Here is a 20,159-nt window from a genome sequence, read left to right as displayed (position 1 = left end):
TACACTAGATACTGAATGTGAAATCTTTAAAATAATTTTCTATTGAGTAATCATTACATACCTAGCACTGTAACTCTGATGGGAAAAATGTCCATTAATAATCATCTAGAGAAGCAAAGTTATCACCTTTGGCAATGAAATAATTAGTTTCAAATTATTATATGAAGTTAAAGACTATTTAGTAGTCCGCCTCATGTAGTAAAAGACTAATTTAAAGTCACCTGTCTCCATATTCCGCATCTTGTTTAGACACAGTCAACTGTGACCTCCTTTAGGAAAAGAGCTAGATCGTTTTCCATTGCTCTCTAGCATGTAGCAATATGCCTTTCTCAGAGCAAGCACTCGCAAGTTAAAATAAAAATAAAGAATTAATAGTTTAAAAAACTGTATATACTTATTTGCATCAAATTAGCTTCCTTAAAATTGTCCAATATTTTGGATTTAATTAGAATTTTGTTCCATGAATTTTTATTCCATTCTATTACATGTCTCCAATGGGAGCCAACAATTTTTCTCCAGTTGTGACTATCAATTTGAAGCAAATAAGACAGAAAATACGATGAAGAATTATTGTAAAAATTCATATAAAATGAAAAAGTTTACTGGTGGCTAGTAATAACTGCAGTTTTCAGTTAAAGCACATGCGTGCACACGCATGCACACACACACACCAAATTCAAACTCGTTAAAGGCCGTGAAGTAAAAGACATGTTAGCAGAATGCATTGATTTTATAAATGGAAACTAAAGCCACCAACTAAAAGATAGCCCTGGCAAACGTGCAATCCACAGTGAACTCCTGGCCACACCTCAGAAATTTCAGTTATTTGCAGACAAGCAATGACCACTCTTGGCCACAACATCATTGAGATCATGTATTTATATTTTATAAAATCGCATGGTAACATCCATTTAGTAATTCTGATACAAATCTTTTGTCTCAGCAAATTTGTAAATGTGGAAGTTTAACTTGCTCTTGGAACTGTGACTTAGAGTGTAATTTACTTTGCACAACACGGCAGTTCTACGCTAATTGCTTTCCTAAGTACTTTGTAAGTGTAGAAACTACTTTTAAAAACTTGATTAAGAATGTAAATGAAATGCTCTTTGAGTTCCTCACAGAGATGCCCTGAAGAACACTACTGTGGGCCACTGTCAGGATTGGTGCTTGTATTACTTTCTTAAATTCTGCCTTAGGTTGACATGACTAAGTGACCCGGAAGTCTCTTACGTTTCCTTTGATTTGATAAATGTTTTAACACTTGAAAGTTTACCCATCTTTATTTTATTTTTTTAAAATATATTTTTATTGATTTCAGAGGGGAAGGGAGAGGGAGAGAGAGAGAAACATCAATGATGAGAGAGAACCATCCCCTTCACTGGGGATTGAGCCTGTAACCCGGGCATGTGCCTTGGACCAAAATTGAACCTGGGACCCTTCAGTCTGCAGGCTGATGCTCTATCCACTGAGCAAAGCTGGCCAGGTCAAGCTTATCCATCTGTAGTTGCTTTATAAAATTAAGGCAGCTAAATGCCTTTTCTTTCTATAGATAAAAATTATTAGTTTATGGAAAACATCTCTAAATATAATGTTTTAAAGAAAGTTTATCGGTCTATAAAATTAAGGCAACTAATTGTCTGTTCTTTAGGTAGCTGGAAATTATTAGTTTATAGAAAACATTCTCTAAATATAAAGTTTTACAAATTATAAATGTGGTTGTGAAAATTTGGGATTTGTTGCAAAGCACTATTAATTTCTAAGATATGCTATAAAATAGTAGTTAAAATGAGCTAATCTTATCATTTTTCTTTTTTTATTATAATAGCTAATTAAAATATGGAAGAATGTGTAGAAAAAAGCAAGATTCACACATTGTAAAATGTTTAACATTCTAATGGAAATGGGTATACAGCTATCACCTATAGCTATTAGTACAACACACCTAATAGCTTTTCAAATAAGGTGTAGATAATGCTCACCTTTGGTACTAGGGTTGAAAATCTATTCTAAAGTGTCTGGAATATTTGAACACATGAATTTTAGCATATATATATATGTGTGTGTGTGTGTGTATATATATATATATATATATATATATATATATATATATATATATATATAGTTTTAACAGAAGTTTCTCTAGCTAGTATTACCATCTAATTTGCTAAATTCCTCCTACATTATTTTGTGAATTGTTGCTTCATTAAAAGCTGTACTTTTATTATTTACTCAAACATTTATTAAGCACCCACTGTATGCCAGGCAGTTTGCTGGGAACTAAGGGTACAAAAATAAATAAAACACGCCCCTTGTCCTCTTGTGATTAGTTAATGTTAAGTTCTTTAAAATAAGGGTAAAGGAGAGTGGTGAGGGACAATAATAAGAGTACTGGAAAAAATAATAGCTCTTACTTATTTAGTGCTTACTTTGTGTTAGGTACAATGCTAACTTCTTTAATTGTGCCCTTTCATTTACTTTTCACACTGACATTTTGAGGCAGGCATTTTCCAGTTTGCAGATGGAACAATTAAGGCTCAAGGAAGTTAAGCAAATTGTTCAATTTCACAACTAGCAGAAGTGGGAGTTGAACCTATAATTTGAAATATCTGAAAGTATTTGAAGGTATTATTGCATCTGTCAAAATATATTCAACTCTTTGAGATTCCATATGCTTTAACAAGAAAAAAAAGGATAAGATTAAAGAAGTGAATTTCTGTATTTTTAGAGAATGAAATTCTTTATATGAAACTTGAGTAAACAATGCTCTCCATATTGCCTCATAGTGTACGGTGTATATAAGGCACTCAATAAATATAAAGATCTTCTGGTCTATCTGGGCTTCTTAAATAGGAATATCATCGCAAAGTAACAGGAACTTTGATTCAGGTGTCTTAAAAAGGAAAGCAAGTGCTAACAAGTGCTAGGGCATCTCTCCTGAAACAGGTGTATGTACATATAACTTTAAAAATTAATTAGTGTCTTCTTTCAATCCCCTCCCTCCATTTTCTTTAGACAATAGGGGTCCATCATGTCTTTGTTTCTTTTCAAATAAACCAACAAAGGCTAGAAAAGCGTTCAGTTTGCTGAAGATGCTGATTAGGAATTTCGCTAGGCTTTTGCACATCCAGGCTGTGCACAGTTGTTGAGATTCAGGGGAGTGACACATGCAGCACCAGACAGATAAAAGGAACTTACTCAGAGAGGTAGGAGAACAAAGGAGGGAAAGGCTAGGCTTTCCTTAAACAAAAGCTCTCAGCTCTACCCAATTCCTTTGAGTGGTTCTCATTTTTCCTTTTAAAAATGAATAGGGATTCTCAACACTCTCTCAATGTGCTCTTGGCCCAGCCTCAATCTGAAAATTTGTCCACAGGTAAGCCCTTCAAACACTGCATACTTGGGGAGATTTAATACAAAGTTTTGGGGCTGCTAATACCAAATCTTTTCAATATAATAAAAAAATGAGTTCAACCGAATCATTAAGGGTATTTGTGGGGAATCTTTGATAAGCAGCCTTATGGAGTTTCAGATGTTCAATTATGAATAAAAATGGAATGATCAGAGAAGTGGAATATAACCTCTTTCTTTTAAGAGTATAGCCTTCCATCTTTATTATCGACTACTGTGCACTGTGGGACAATAGTGCCGTAGAAGTTATTTTAAAAGCATTACTTCTTAGAATTATGAGTTTATTACTACAATTTCCATAACGGATAGTAAAATTTCCATTTTACACCTGCTCTGCCATTTCAGGAAAGAGACCAATCTCTGTCTAAAGGTGTTACCTTAGGGCTTGGTTAAGAAAATGTTGGTGTAAATGAATTGAGATGATTTTCAATCAATGAAGTATCATTTTCCTACGGAGAAAAATTTTTTGGATTATTTGTCTTTAGCAAAAGTGAAACTATTGAAATAGAAGCCTATTAGAAAAGCTTTAAATTTTCTAAACATCACAAATATAATCATTAGAATTACAATGGAAAACAGTTAATAAAACCAGGAGTGTCAACCAATGCTACCAGTATTTGCTATGTGGATATTTGCTTTTCTCCAAAGAATTTTAATAGATGTAGATAATTTCCTCCATGGGTAACATTTTAAACGTGGAAATTAAAATGTTATTCAATTTAGAAAAAAATAAACACACTTAATGGCTGCACAATTTGAAGTTTATTTAAAATATTTTATTTAAAAATGAATTGACATAATCCCTTTGGAGGCAGGTGTGTATAGGGGATGTTAATATTTGGTACAGGGAAGAAAATAAATATATCTGTATTTCCTTTACATGTGGGGTGGAAAAAAGTAGGTTTACAGTTGTTCATATGCAAAATTATACAATAATTAATAAATAATAGTACAAGAATAAACTTTTGCATACTCACCACTGTAAACCTACTTTTGCCACCACCCGCATAGTGAAGATTGTTGTACTATGTCCACATGTGTCTATTTAGAGTGCATCCACAAAACTGCACACAGAGAAGATAGAGTCTAAAACATCTAAGAAATATAAAATTTAACCTCGCGCAAGATCAAGTGTGATAAGTAAAATAGCTTTTAGGTTTGTAACATAATTCTGACACTGTGGGAAATGCATTTGGAATCATGGGAATGTTTCCTACAGGGTTGGTATGTTTATAAGATGATAAGAAATACTTTCTTAGTTGGATAATGCAGCATAAGCATCATTTAACTTCACTAGTAAAGACTGTGGGAAAATTGGGTTTGGCTGAAATGTCCCTGCGCTATTTCCCCTTTTCCAGAGAGTTCAGCATCCAGGGAAAGAAGAGAGGCTGCAGGGAAATAGCCTCTCCTTCCCAGAGTCCACTGCAAGCTGCCTTCCCTCAGTCCTGCACTCGTCCAAGCCACATGGCACATACTGCTTCCTTAGCTGGTTTGCAGAAATTATTATTTTAAATGTAAAAAGTTAATTCTGTATGGTGAGATACTGATAAGTTTTACAGATTTTATAAAATTTTTAGTCACCAAGACTGAAGATAAAAAATGATGAACATCTGAATCCAAAACCTTAGACCTTTCAACTTTGTAGTCATGATTTTCATTTGATGATATTGACAGTTTTACTTTTTTGTTCAAATTTAGCTAAGTTAAATTCAGTAAGACTCTATTCAGGTAGAATAAATTAGACATTAAAATGAACATCACATTATAGATTTACAAAACAAAAAATAAAGTTCAACAGTGCAACTCACTAAAGCTACATTTTATTTAAGAATGCTGTGTAACATTTATTATGTCTCTTGTCTGATTTCTCTCACTGGAATATATTTTCGGGATGCAGGATTTGGTCTATTTTGTTCTCTTACAGATTTCCAGACTTCTAACTGTGCCTAATACAGAGTAGACGCTTAATAAATATTTATGAAGGAATGAATAAATGAATTGATCAATCAATTTTATTTAACAATAGCATATATCATTACATTGTAGCAACCAATAAATAACAACATACACAAAGGAAAGACAAATGGGAGAACAGCAATGCCATAGCAATTCAATCAGAATGAATGATCTCCAGTGCCACACACCCTCAGCCTTCTTCTGTGTCTAGATATCTGTCTTGCATACATTACAATGTCTAACCAATTCCTTCTATATTGGAAGTTTTCAATTGAATTTGGGGGATTATTACATGCAGATGCCAATATCTCGTTCATCTACAATGAACCATACTTTTTTTTTTTCCAAAAGGAATGAGGTGGTAGAGATGTCACAGGTCCCAGGTTACCATTTTTAACAAAAGCAAATACAAGGAACACTTTCAGGGAAAGGAGTCTGCTATTAGCTTTTTTTTTTTTTTTTTTTTTTTTTTTAAATTACTGAACAATTATGTAGTTGCAAAGACCAGAGGTATTATGTATATGAAGATAACATTTTTATACAAAAGACAGATACTAGTGTTGCACTATTTTGATAGCAAAATATTGATAATATCACTGTCAAACAACAGATAATTTTACAGAATATTCTTTATGTATATAGGAAACAGTTGGATTTTTCAATCAATTTTCCTTACTTTTTTCTATAGCATGCTTCCAGAAAAACTAGCCATGCTTGCAAAATCAGTTCAATATTTTGGTTTTAAGAATTAAATCTCCAGTCCCTTTATTAACAGGGATAGAAAGAAGATGCTCCAGATTACTATACCTATAATGCACACTAAAACACTTTATTTTACACAGAACAGGCAAAATTTCAAAAAATCTTTAAAGAAAACATTGCATATTCAGAAAATAAGCAAACAAATTCATAGATATTTACTTTTAGAAAATCTACTTGGAATTAGGAGCGATAGAATTCAATTATTTACGTACAATGACCTCATTTCAAGGTATTGGAACTGATATGTCAGAATAGCTAAGTGATTCTTTTTTCAACATCTATTTATTTTCTTGAGAAAGATGAGGAGTAAGTCTTCTCTTGTTCTTGTTTCCCAGAAAAGTCACAGAACTTAAAAAAAATTTTTCTGGTAGTCCAGAGTTGGTCATCCAGGAAGAATCCCATATGAAAATTTACATTAAATTTACTACACAGGAGAACAAGACTTGAGCCTTGTTAGGAATAGTCGAACACCGTGGAACTCAATTCTTTCTCGATCAATTTCTTAAAATAGGATTCTTCATCAGAGGCTGAAAAGAGGAGGACTGTACTGAAGTATGAATTTCCATTACTGTGTCTTTTTTAGGAAAAGAAATATATATGCATTGCTTTCCAAGTCCCATGCAAATATTACACAATTAAGTGAGAAGGTATATACTTTGCACTCTTACATAAAGATTGTGGTTGATTGGTTTCATTCTAAAATCATAAACTTCTGATCAAGACTTGGCAGATCAGCATTAAATTGCTGGCTGGTGATGCAACACAGATAAAGCTAATTGCACATATGAAAGCTTCTCTCTGCATTTTTATGCTTTGACCTCAATGTCAACATTTTGGAAATAACTCAGCATTACTAAAACCTCAAATTAAAATTACATGAGCTAAAAACTAAATTACATAAAATACTTCCACTTTATTTAGAGTAAGGGCTCCATAAATAATTAAAAATATGCTCTGCCTAACAAGACAGTGAGCTGAGGATGTGTAAATTTAAATTAGATAGAAAAGGTCACCGATTGTTGATCTCCTTTGACTAGCATTGACTCTAAAGGGCATGTTTGACTTTAGAAGAGAAAAATATATAAGAATTTCTATTATTTAAAAGGTAGCTTCATGAAAATCTCTTTGAAAAAGTAGCCTTAAAATTCAGAGTATTTTTGTATTTTATAAGGTGAATGAATGAAGCAGTCATATTTTACTTAATTCCTGGAAGTCCTATACATTATATTGTTATTTGTCACTAGTCAATGAGAAAAATAATCGGTGTAAAAATTTGTTTGCATTAAAAATAAATATAAAACAAATTTATTTCTGAAGCATTCAATTGTAAACATGCTCATTAAAATCTTCACATTCATTTCTACACCATACAAACAGACAATGTGAATCATTGCCCAATGATTAAACTCCCTGGACATAATAATTTTAAACACCATTAACTATTATCACATTGATATTTAAAAATATAATAACAATAATAATATGGTGTTTACTACCAGATATTTTAGGTTATTGGTAACTGATCTTTTTCATGTTCATTCTTTTGTCCTTTGGAATGTTAGCATTTCACACATTTCCAACTAGGGCATGACAGTTTCAACTTTTGACATTTGAGCATTTTTCTAAGAACAACAATGCCACAGAAGATAATACAAAAAAAAGTACTGAATGTACTCAGAGCTCAGGACAAACCTACTCAAAGTCTCATCAGACTTTTGTGGATCGGAGCACCCATGTCACCACTGCTTCCACCCTCCCTGTTCACCACAGCTGGGAATTAAAGTTGCCTGTGGACAAAACGGAACAGCAGAAAGCATAGACCGAAACTTACCATAATAGTGGTTACAACCACTGTTCTGTTCTCAATAGCTGCTGTGTCATTGCCAAGAGTTGGTACATCTTGAATCAAGACTAATTTATCCATGTCATTCCAGTAACCAACCTGCCAAATAGAGAAAATTCTTGAAAACACATTTTAGAATATTCTTATGGGAACAATGAGTGATATTAATAAGAGCACAAAACAAATTAAAAACACAGATAAAAAAGAGTTTGGAAGTTATTTTAATTGATGATCAGCCAGCTTTCCTGATGTTAAAGATACTGCCGGATTATGGATTGGGCAACTTTACAGTTTAGAATTATGGAGTAGCCGAGGCATTGGGAAGGAGGGGTTCAAAAGGAACATGGATATAGGTGAAACACCATTTTATGTTGAGCCTCTCTTCTAGTGGGATGGACTGGTACTCTCTAACATTGCATGATTTTATCAATAACGGTACAGGTCTCACGGTAAAGGGAAGAGCCATTTACAAAGGGACATTTGTAAATATGGCTAGTTTCCAGCAAAAACAATTTGATATTTTCCAGCAAAACTAACTTGTGGTGTTTTTTTTTAAAGCAACATAGAAACAGTTTTTGGTTTGACATAACCTAGTTCTTCGGTAACAGTTTTTTCATCTCTAAAATGCCCAATACATCAGAGATTAATGAAAAATATTTTCATTTTCAAAATCACTTTTTCATTTTTAAATGAAATCTTTATCTTAATTTGTAATTTAGATTTGATGCAAACTTATTTCATATGATAAATTAAGTAATCAGTTAAGTGTTTTATACAGTAGTAAACTATAATGGGCCTTTTTTTCTTTTAGAGAGAGGAAAGGAGAGAGAGAGAGAGAGAGAGAGAGAGAGAGAGAGAGAGAGAATAGTGAGAGAAAGAGAGAGAGAAAGGAGAGAAAGGATAGAGAAAAGAGTGAGGAACATCAATGTGAGAGAGAAACAAAGGTTAGCTGCCCCTGTAGGCACCCAGACAGGGCACCAAATCCAAAACCTTTGTATGTGCCCTGACCAGGAATTGAACCCTTGACCTTTCTGTATATGGGACGATGCTCCAACCAACCGAACCACATCTGCGTGGGCCACAATAGGGTCTTAAAGGAAGGTTAGGGGCCTTTGTATCATGCAGAACGTTATGGCTACCGCTATTGACTGCTTGCTTTGCAACAGAGACTGTACTCAGTGTTTTTGTAAATATGTATCTTAAAGTTTATAAACAAAGCAAATGCAGAAATAGATGTTGTTACTATCTATGGTTTAGATTTGAAAACCCATATTAGAATATTAAATACATTTCACAAGGTTATACTCCAGTAGGGCCAGAATTCAAAACGCAGGTCTGTAGGACACCAAATCCATATGTGCTTTGTTATTATGCTCCAGCGCCTCCCCAAATGGGTGCTTATTTAATGCTTTCCACACTTTTCTTCTTGAATTTCTGGATGCAGTTCCTAAAACTCATGTGTCCAATAAAATGTATGCAATAGCTCACTGGTCTGTTCACTACTTGTTCTAATATGTGTAGGAAGTCTCTCTTGCTTCCTTCAAGTTTCTAAACTGTGCTAACATTTGTGCACATATTAAAATAAAATAAGCATTAACATGTCAGAAAGAAGCACAATATTATTCATAAATAGTTTATACATAACTCAATAACAGAATAGTTGGAGAAAAATTTTCATTAATATGGCTTGCCGTACTTAGTGTGATCTGAAATTATGAGTGTGTAGGAATTCAACAACCATTTCCAATTGTTCATATGAATTCATTTGTAGCTGGTATTTATTTAATAACCCAATGATCAATTTAATTTAAAAACAAGTATGCCATTGAGTCCTACCATTTCTCAAGTCCTACATGTACTTAAAAACAACAACATATTAGTTGTTTCCTATTAATTCTCCTTTCTACTGGACAAAGGACATGGAAACAGGTTTCAGAGTTTAGCCCTTCATTAGCTGCAGCCACCCTGCAGATCTCAGCAGCCTATTCCCTGGGAAAGACCATTTTTTTTTTATTCCCACAACGGAAACACCACGGAGCTGGGGCGCATTCTGGAGAGTCCTCACGTGTTGGCCAGACCTTGACATTTTGCATTTAAAAACAACCTGTGATACCTCCAAAAGATAAATGATTTAGAAGTGCTGACAAATTAAAATAACAAGCAAAAATTTACCCAGCTGTACCTATTCGCCTTATATCTATTTACAATTCTGGTGAAAATAAAAAGCCATAGTTTCGAATGTGGGAACAATTAATGCTGGATCTCATATGGGCCATGGGCTTATTGGAAAGTAAGATTATGCGGAGTGGACAGTGATGCAGGGGTCTCTTCCTCCAGAAAGGAGTCTGGAAGTTTGGACCTGGAGCCTCATATGACACGGAGGAGTTTCTCTCTAGTTCTTCACAACATTTTACAGTTTGCTAGGAACTTTTCCCAAGCCGAATCTCATTTAGTCAGATAGGGAACTAGGTATTTTCCTAGAGAGAGAAATGGGCTGAAAAATACTTTTGTAATGCTAGAGCAAAAATATGGAAGCATTGAAATCACTAAACTGGCAAGTGGTGTCAGAAAAATATTTGTTTCTTTTGGACTTGTTAAGATGAATTGTGTACAAATCTAATCTATATATGTAAAAGGCTAAGCAACTGACTATGCTAGGTGCTTTACTTTTAATCCTCACAACCATGCTCTAAGGGAGGTATGTATTGTCATCATTTACATATTTTAAAAACTGGGGATTAGAGAGGGTAAATAGTTTGCCGATAGGTATGATGCACACTGACCACCAGGGGGCAGACAGCAACTTTGCAGAGTGCCCTCTGGCACTCTGGGACCCCTTAGGGCAGTGGTCGGCAAACTGCCCCTCAGCAAACTGCGGCTCTCGAGTCACATGCAGCTCTTTGGCCCCTTCAGTGTGGCTCTTCCACAAAATACCGACTTCTGTGCCGCCGACCACAGCCTTGGGGGATGTGGGACTGCCGGTTTTGGCCGATCCCCGCAGGCCAAGACCACAGACCCCACCTGCTGGAGCAGGGGTGGGCAAACTTTTTGACTCGAGGGCCACAATGGGTTCTTAAACTGGACCGGAGGGCCGGAACAAAAGCACGGATGGAGTGTTTGTGTGAACTAATATAAATTCAAAGTAAACATCATTACATAAAAGGGTACGGTCTTTTTTTTTTTTTTTTTTTTTTTTTTAGTTTTATTCATTTCAAACAGGCCGGATCCGGCCCGTGGGCTTTAGTTTGCCCACGGCTGTGCTGGAGGGACCCCGCTCACAGACGCCCTTCAAGCCCCAGCACCGCCTCAGGTGTGGCTGGCCAGGGAGGGACACGGGAGGCTGGCTCCAGGGATGCCAGCCATCTCACCCAGTCCCACTCCGCTGGCCACCTTCTAATTAATATCCTTTCAATGTGCATGAATCTGTGCACCAGGCCTCTAGTCATAAGATAACGTAAGAGTAAAATCTCTGTATTTACAGTGGACTTTGCCTACCAGAAAGGGGTTGCGTAGGGACTGAGGGTCTGTGAGGAGCCCCTGTTCCACACCTCATTGGCTCCTTCAAGAGCTGATTTGCTCACACTTGTCAATTCCAGCTCTAAAGAGCCTTAATGGACCCTGGGACTCAGATCTCAGCAGCAAGGAGCTGAGCCCTGGGGCTGGATAAGGCTTGGTCTCCACTGCCGCTCCATCCCTTTCCAGCTGAACATCCTGGGCAGGTAACTTAGCTTCTCTGAGCCTTTCTCCTCTAAAAAATGAGAAAAATAAATCCTACTTTCTGGTTGTTGGGAGGATGACATATAAAAATGCACATCAATTTTCCATTACTGTGTCTTTCAATAAATATAATCTCTCTGATTATGAAGTCCTGACATCATGCAAGTCTGGCCCTGGAGCATTTTCTGGGGCAGTGGGGGGGTCACCAGCTGACAGGAAGAGTCCACCATACTTAGGACCTGGACGTCAGAAAAAGCATTGTGGCTCCCCTGTTGCAGAAGTCAGACAAACGGGTGGGCAAGCTCTTGATCTGTTTCCCAAGGCAGCTCTTTCGGCGGTAGGTGTCCCATCCACAAGGACAACTGCTCGCTTCCCAGACGTCCTGCTGGGTCCCGGCAGCACCGGCTCCTCACGCAGCAACTTTTTCAGTTGAATGTTCCTGGCAGAATGCCCAAGTGGATCGTTGCCACAGCAAAACATAGCCGAGGCCACACCATTTTACACTTCATATTTCATGGAAGCGTCTTAGACAAATCTCAGCTGAGTGTTCCTCACTCTCCCACCTTACTCTTTAAGCTTTCTCCTCAAAAAACTTCATTTTGTTACCACTGTGGCCCACGAGGCCATGAAAAGATCCGGTTCTATACACAGTCCACCGGATATTGCCACTGGTTACTGTCAACTTCTTTTCCCCCATTGTTCTTTCTTTCATGGAGAGATCATTTCACTTTTGCACTTCATGTCTTGTGGAAGGCGGAGCTGTCTTTTGCATGTTAGAAAGCTCCTGCTCTGGGCTCATTTGTAAGACCCGGTGGTGGCAGGGAGGTGTGCCTGTGCCTGTGTCTGTCCCCTGTGAGCCGATGTTTCTAGGGGCCCGAAGAGGGTGCTGTCTGCTCCCCGGCTCGCCAAGGGCCTTTGCTTACCATGGGCCTCTTTCTCGCTGGTTGTTGGCTGTCTGTTGACAAAGGTCAAGTCGGGGTTCACATGGAGCCCCTAAATGTCTCATTAAGAATGCATCTCCGTCCCTTGCTGTGGCAGGTCCTTAGAGGAGCCTGCCATGCGCTGGCTTCCCAGCTGTTGTCCATCTCCTGCCCGCCTGGCCTGGAGCAGGTAGGCGCCGGCCTGCTCTGGATTAGCTGTCAGCCTGCGCTGCAGGAGACGCCACAGAGGCTGAAACGCTAGATGGCGATGGTTCGATGGTTCTCACGCAGCTCCAAATCTCTCCTCACAAGTATGCAGAAGCACACGCTATGAAGAACTGCAGCAAAACACAACTCAGAAAACCTTTGCCATTTCCAGTTGTTAATTGTCCTTCCTGTCATTTGTCTGCAGGTTCTTGCCTCTTCCACTTCATGACTCTGCTTCACCCCACCTCCTCCACGCAGCCTTCCTTGCTTGACTTGCTTTTCTCCAGCTGGAAGTGATCTTTTCCTCCTTGGAACTGCCACATGCCTACTCTTTAACTGTCATATGGAACTTATTGTATTCTATCCTTCTAGAGAATAAATTCCCTTACAGCAGGGCCTACGCAGGTGAGCTAATGGTATAGAACATTTCTGGAGTCAGACATATCTGAATTAAAGTCTTTGTTTTCTTAATAACAGGCCTTGCACAAGAAACCAAGCCCTATTGGACCAAAGATTTTCTCATTGGAAAAAGGGAGATAGTACTAATGTTTAGTTTGCTGTTAGGATTAAGCTGCACCATGTCCCGTGCTTGGAACACAGCAGGCTTTTCATAACGTGTAGCTATAATTATTCTAGTAAAGCAGGAGAGCATATTTGGGAAAGGTTGTTTCTTAAACAGCCAAGCGAAGGAACAAATGAAGTTTTTAGATAAATAACTGGAATGTTCTCTTTCTTTGAGCACCCTAGCTGATCCTAGAGAAACAAAATGTTAAAAATCATTTAATTGTAAGTGAATAAAATGTACGTAGCCAATTACTGTGGTGGGACAGTATTGCTTCACTGTATATTTTCCGGATGCTGGGGAGACTGCCCACATGCCCCGTCACATTACACCCCCAGAGTTACCTTCTGAAATCTCAGGGTCTGCCACCCACAGCTTCCTGAACTACCTCCCTGGCCCCTCAGTGGGCGTTTCTTAGGTATTTCTCTCCCTCCTCAGCCTGACACTAATCTTATCTATCTTATCTTCCATCTGCTCTCTCCTTTGCTCACTTGAATGTGTTAACTTCAAGAACATCAGCCTATTCATAATGTGCCCACCCATTGGAAACAGTTTCTTCGTTGTCTCTATAAATGATTACATGCGGGTATCTTACTTGCATTGTGTGCTTTTCAGCAGCATGAATTTGGTTGTGTGGGATTCTTTTTGCTAAGCTTTAAACAATGTATTGCTTTGCTTCCATTTTGGATAAAGGATATAAAGGTGTATAGATTAGTTTGTTTCAGCTTTGGCACATGACTAAATAGCAGTTATATTTCAGCACAGATTATCAAGACAGTGCTATTTGTAAGTACACATATTTAAAAATGCAGAATATCCAGTTCCCTTTCACCTATAAGCCTTTGAAAATATCAAGTGCAAAGTCAGACAACAGTTTGAGCGTGGCTCACCTTTCTCGGCCCCGTGCTCTTTAACTCAAACACATCCATTGTGTAATTGACCCTGCGTCCGTAGTGGTCAAACTGCACATTCCCTGTCAGCCCTTGAATTCGAACCTATAAATGAAAAATAAAACAACAAAAACAAACCCAAACATGTGGTTATTTGCCATTTCACCTATAGAAATCTCAACTTCATCTGTTAGGCTTAGAGCAGATATAGGTGTGGGACGACACAAGGAACTCATTAGCACACCATGGGATAGAATCTGAAAGAGAAATACCAAAGGAACAAATAAACAATTCTACTGTATAGCTGGAAGATGAATATGTGTAATTTGTTTTTTATATTATGAAGTTCCCATTGTAAATGACAGAATACTCCTTAGAATTGAAGTATTGTTTATAGGAACAGAAATATGGTTTGTTTATATTTATTTTTCAGTTTTTTTCTATATATGCACATAATAAACAGCCCTGATAACCACACTGGATCATATTTCTCCTTGCTAACATTAAAATTAAGATGGAAAAAATTAAAAATATACATATATTTTGAAAATATTCACTTGCGTTTTATTCCAAATTTCTTTCCTATTTATTTATTTATTTTTTTACAGAGAGGAAGGGAGAGGGATAGAGAGCTAGAAACATCGATGAGAGAGAAACATCGACCAGCTGCCTCCTGTACACTCCCTACTGGGGATGTGCCCGCAACCAAGGTACATGCCCTTGACCGGAATCGAACCTGGGACCTTTCAGTCCGCAGGCCGACGCTCTATCCACTGAGCCAAACCGGTTAGGGCCCTATTCATTTTTTATGTAACATGTTCTGAACGCATGGCATTTCAGAACACTTAAAATGCAATATTAAAAATATAAACATAGTACATTAAACATTTGAAAAATAGTGTTAGTATAACTATAAAAGACTAAAATCAATAGTTTAATCCAAGGTTACAAGGCAATTTCAAGATCTACTGAGGTTGTCATTAGTGTTTTCCAAATATTTCTGGGTCTTCCTCATTCTTGGCTCAAGGTAAGCTCATACTTCCTGAATCCCTGGTGGTGAGTGAGGCCTATGTGACTCTCTTCTGACAAATGAGTTGTAAACAAATGTGATGAGGGTCACTACTGGGCCAGAGTTTAATTGTCAAATTGAAACCTTGCCTCAACTTTATTTCTCTTCGTAACATTCAAGATGGTAGTTGTCTGTCAGCCTGGGTTGCTGGGTGGTTACAATAAACAGAGTATCTCTGCTACCTTAGTGTGTTTGTGAGTGAGAAACACTCTTCTATGGTTGTGAACCACTGGAACTTGGGATTGTTTGTTAGTACAGCATAACCTAGCTTATCCTGACTAAACATCTACACAGGATATAAACACAGTATTCTATTTAGAAATGTCTCAAAAATGATAATAGTCCAATATATTAAAATGACTTTTACATATATTTACTTTCAAATACATTATTCTGTTTATGTGAATATTCTACTTGAACAGCAGTGTTAAATAAATTGAACTTAAATAAAATTGCGAGTTACCTGTTTGAGTGTCCTCTCCATGTCAATTCCCTGGCCCCATGGAGCAGCAGGATTTGCCAGACAGTCCCCAGCATTTCCTCTCCTTGAAATATCAATTTTCTGCCTTCTAAGACTTCGGAAAGTTTCGGCCATCACCAGGACTCCATCATAAGTCAGAGCGGATGTGTACTAATAAAATGAAAGTAATTATAAGGGTAAATGTTAAAATCTTATCAACCAACAGGAATAGTCTGGCAGCACTGTGGGTTTATGACATAAAACCTCATCCTGTCTGAAGCACAGTTAAATTATTGATAATTGCTTCCAGCATCGAGATTTTTTATTATTGCTGGATTACAAAGACCATATACCGAATCTTATGACTCTAATTGAAAAAGGAGAAAACACAGACTGAAGAGCAGAAATTCTAATGTCCAGTTGTCTAACAATGGGAAGAAGGAAGAAGCAAAACCTTTAGGTGAGATCTTTTCATTAAGTCTTAGCAGAAACACTAAAGTAATCTAAGAGCAGTGTTGCCGCCACCTGCCTTGTAGCCTGCTGCTGTGGTGGAGACTCAGGAGGGCTGGGTATCTCACTCATTTACAAAATGCCTGGCTGGGAGCTTTGATATTTAATATATGTCTATTGATCTGAAGTGTGTATCTTTGTTCAGTTCCTCAGAAGAATGAATGTTTATTGTTACTCGGATATTGGATGCCAGAAATAGCATCTACTTATTTAACAGATGTGTTTGCACCAGTCACTGTGCTAAGTAACAGTGAGTATTATTATGTCCATGTCTGTTGAGTGTGCTCAGGAAGGCTAAACCATTTCTCAGTTTTCCATCATAACCTTGGATCACAGTGGAGAAGTGAAGTAGAGACTATCTGTTTTTTGATAATCGCCCAATGCTTCTCTTTGAGAAAAGACAGAGCCCTCATAGAAGGGTTATTAAGTTAGGGGAGAAAGTGAGTAAAAACAGGTAAAAATCAAAATAAAACAGGGAATTCTTATAGAGTTTTATAGGAAAATTCCCAACTATGAGGAATATGGCACTATTTTTTTGAAGCATGGCAGAGCATCAGCTGCCAATCATGACAAAAAGCTACATTATCTCTTTCAGGAATTCCATGTGGCTAATTCTATATGTTCAAATTTTTTATTGATTTTTAAAGAGAGAGAGAGAGAGAGAGAGAGAGAGAGAGAGAGAGAGAGAAAGAGACAAACATCAATTTGTTGTTCAACTTATTTATGCATTTACTAGTTGAGTCTTATATGTGCCTTGCTGACTGGGGACCAAACCTACAACCTTGGTGCATGAGCAGCACTCCAACCAATTGAGCTACACAGCCAGGGCCTCAATTCCATATGATTAACACATTCTAACCTTAAACTAGGTGTAGTTTTGTGCTGTGGAACACGGAAAATGATCTCCCTGATTTGCTGCTTATAAACAAAGAAAAATCATTTGAAATTCTAACTGTAGAAAGTAGACTTATGCAATATGCCTACTAGGCATAGCAGCCAGCATTCCAGGAAAAACATAGAAATGTTAAAGGATATAAATTAACAAAGAATCTCTCAATGGTGGTACAGAACCTCATTAAAAAGCTTCATCAGAAAGATATGTGTGAGGCTTGTTCCTGCAGGCCTTAGGGGTCACCTGCAGGGGGTGGTCTGGATGATCAAGCCTCAGAGCGAGAGGGTGGACCAGACGCCCTATCTCATTGGGCAGAGTGGGCGGGGACCTGGGGCCGTGTGGGCAGGGCAGTGCCACGAGGGAGGCAGACCTGCTCTTACCCACCTGGCCTCAGGTGTCCAGTGGGGTCAGGCTCGGCTCTGCCTTCACCCTCAGCGGGAGTCCCCCCACCTCTCTGTCACCTGCGGGCTCTTTGTAAGGATCGCGTGCTGCATACTCGGTGCACCGGCCAAGATCCTGCCTCTGGGCTGGGCCTCTGTGCAGGAGCGCCGTCCTGTCTGAGGCTGTGAGTGCTGCGGGAGAGGCCGCGTGTGGAGTCAGGCTCACCTGGCTTGTGCCTTGCCTCTGATTTAATCATCATAAACTTCTTGAGTAGTAAAAGGAAACATGCTTTTTAAAGCCTTTGTCAAGCACTTGTAAGTGCTTAACACGTAGCATCCCTTTAACTCGCACAACCGCCGTAACAGGTTTCTTTTCCTGACGAAGAAACTGAGTCATACACACACACTCAGGCGTTCACTTTCATTTAATAGCACATACTTAAAATATTTTATGGTTGTGTTTTATATCTCAACAATTAAAGGTTATAAACTCAAAAAAAAAAAAAAAAGAAAGAAAGATATGTGTGAGGCTTGTAAATTAAGAGCCTTGCTACATATTCTTCAAGAATGTGACAAAATAGGCTTAGGGACAGCATAGGTACTCACAACAGGTTGGAGTGGCTGAAGGAAATTAAAGTGTTAAAGCAAGGTGACAAATCAAAGATGAGTATATACCTTCTTACCTCGAACAAGAAATCTCTCATCTCTCTCTCTCTCTCTCTCTCTCTCTCTCTCTCTCTCTCTCTCTCTCTCTCTCTCTCCTCCTGCCTAGGCCAACATCTCTTTGAGTACAGAAATCTGGAACAAATCATCTTTTGGTAAGGCAAGAAAATAAAAACAAAAAATAAAGTAGGACTTTTAAAAACAAAAGACAAGGAATAATTTAATGTTAGTATTTTAGGGAGAGAGAAAGAGAGAGAGAGAGAGAGAGAGAGAGAGAGAGAGAGAGAGAGAGAGAGAGAGAGAGAAAGAGAAAGAATTGTTGCTTTTTTTTAATAGGGCGAAAAAAGCTGAGAAGAGATGGCACCAAAGAGCAAATACACTTGCTGTGTTTTACAAAGCCCATCCCTTCTTATGAAACAAGTGAACTGTCAAAAAGGACAGATGTCATACAGAGAGGAGCAGAGCAAAGCAGACATTCAGCCATAGCATTAGGCCTTTGGCAGGTCATTGTGCTGATGGATGGAAAGAAGCAGCAGTTTAAATCAGCTTTACCTTTGCGAAGGATTTAATCTTTCCCACATGTCTTATTGTGCTAATGTTAAAAAAATCATATATATGGGCACACACACTGGTAGATGGCATCCAGGAAATTCTTATTAATTAAACACTTCAGTTTACTAAAGTGGTTAGATTGGTGATGAGTACTGTTTACCCAGGTTTGCAGATAACAAAACAGTTTGGCAGAAATCTAGGGCAGTGGCAAGGATCTGGGCTTTGAGAAGAAAGAACCAGATGAATTCTTGTTCTGCTATGTGCAATCTTATGGGAATGTGGAGTCCATTTTCCAGCTATGAAACACAAAACAGAGCAAAACAAACAAACAAACAAACAAACACCCAAAACAAACTGTGGTCATTGTGAGAATAAAATTTTATATCATATCTGAGAGCTCTTGAAAAATGTGCTAGACCTTGGCTGGCAATGGTGAGGACTACAAAGACATATAGTAGGTGGTTTCAGCCCAAAGGTGTTTATAGATGTGACACAAGTAGACAAGTAACTAGGATAAGTCCTTGGTGAGAAGTGTACACTCAAAGATTATGGCCATTACAAAGGAGAAAGGATCATATGTGCTGGAGGACTAAGAAAAGTCTTTACAGAGAAAATGAACTTGAGTTCAAGGCTGGGACGGTGGAAATGAAGGTGGAGCACAGCTGAGGTGCAGCAAGAGCAGGGGACTGAGAAGGAGTGGGAACAGTTAGGACTGTTTAATTTTCCTGGCCACAAAGGGAGCGGAGGGACAAAACTGGAAAGACTTGTTAGGTCTGTATTGTGGAAAACCTTTATTCCAGAATATTTTTATTTTTTTAAATGTTTTTAAATATTTTTAACTATATATTTTTATTTTATTAATTTCAGGAGAGAGGAAGGGAGAGGGATAGAGAGATAGAAACATTGATGAGAGAGTAACACCATTGATCAGCTGCCTCCTGCACAGCCTTACTGGGGATCGAACCCACAACCCAGGCATGTGACCAGAATCAAACCTGTGACCACTTTAATCTGCAAGCAGACACTCTATCCACTGAGCCAAACAGGCTAGGGCCATAATATTTTTTTTTTAAGGCAGAGTGAGACAAGATCAGAAATCATGCTTTAAATCTTGGTTAAAACACTACAAAAAAAATAAGTATAATTTAATTAATGTAATCTTCATTATTCATGGATTCCATATTTGAAAATTTGCCTTCTTGGTCAAATTTGTGATCCCCAAATCAATCATCAGGGCAGTTATTTGCATATGTGTGGGGTGTGGTGCTAAGCTCAGTTCCCCAAGGCACAGGTTCCCAGCTGCAGCCACAAGGCCGTGCTCTGCCTTCCTGTTTCAGGTCTCAGGCTGTAGACAAGTGTCCCCATGTGATC

The 20,159-nt window shown here is 37.9% G+C and overlaps 1 protein-coding gene across 6 annotated transcripts in view; it reads right to left on the bottom strand.

The window, feature by feature from the left end:
• The window catches only part of GRIA4 (glutamate ionotropic receptor AMPA type subunit 4), a 413,129-nt gene that overhangs the window by 62,853 nt on the left and 330,117 nt on the right, over positions 1-20,159 (bottom strand). For 5 of the 6 annotated variants that reach the window (XM_036324437.1, XM_036324439.1, XM_036324438.1 and 2 more), the window contains 3 exons: positions 15,795-15,962; positions 14,263-14,367; positions 7,955-8,065 (listed from right to left, as the gene is read on the bottom strand). In XM_036324437.1, the coding sequence (XP_036180330.1) occupies positions 7,955-8,065; positions 14,263-14,367; positions 15,795-15,962 (384 nt within the window). Of the gene's footprint in view, positions 1-5,807; positions 6,651-7,954; positions 8,066-14,262; positions 14,368-15,794; positions 15,963-20,159 lie in introns of those variants that run through there. The other variant, XM_036324440.1, reaches the window with a different exon arrangement.

Source organism: Myotis myotis, unplaced genomic scaffold (assembly GCF_014108235.1).
Source record: "Myotis myotis isolate mMyoMyo1 unplaced genomic scaffold, mMyoMyo1.p scaffold_m19_p_10, whole genome shotgun sequence".
NCBI classification, from domain to species: Eukaryota; Metazoa; Chordata; class Mammalia; order Chiroptera; family Vespertilionidae; genus Myotis; species Myotis myotis.
This window is presented reverse-complemented; position numbering and strand designations above follow the sequence as displayed.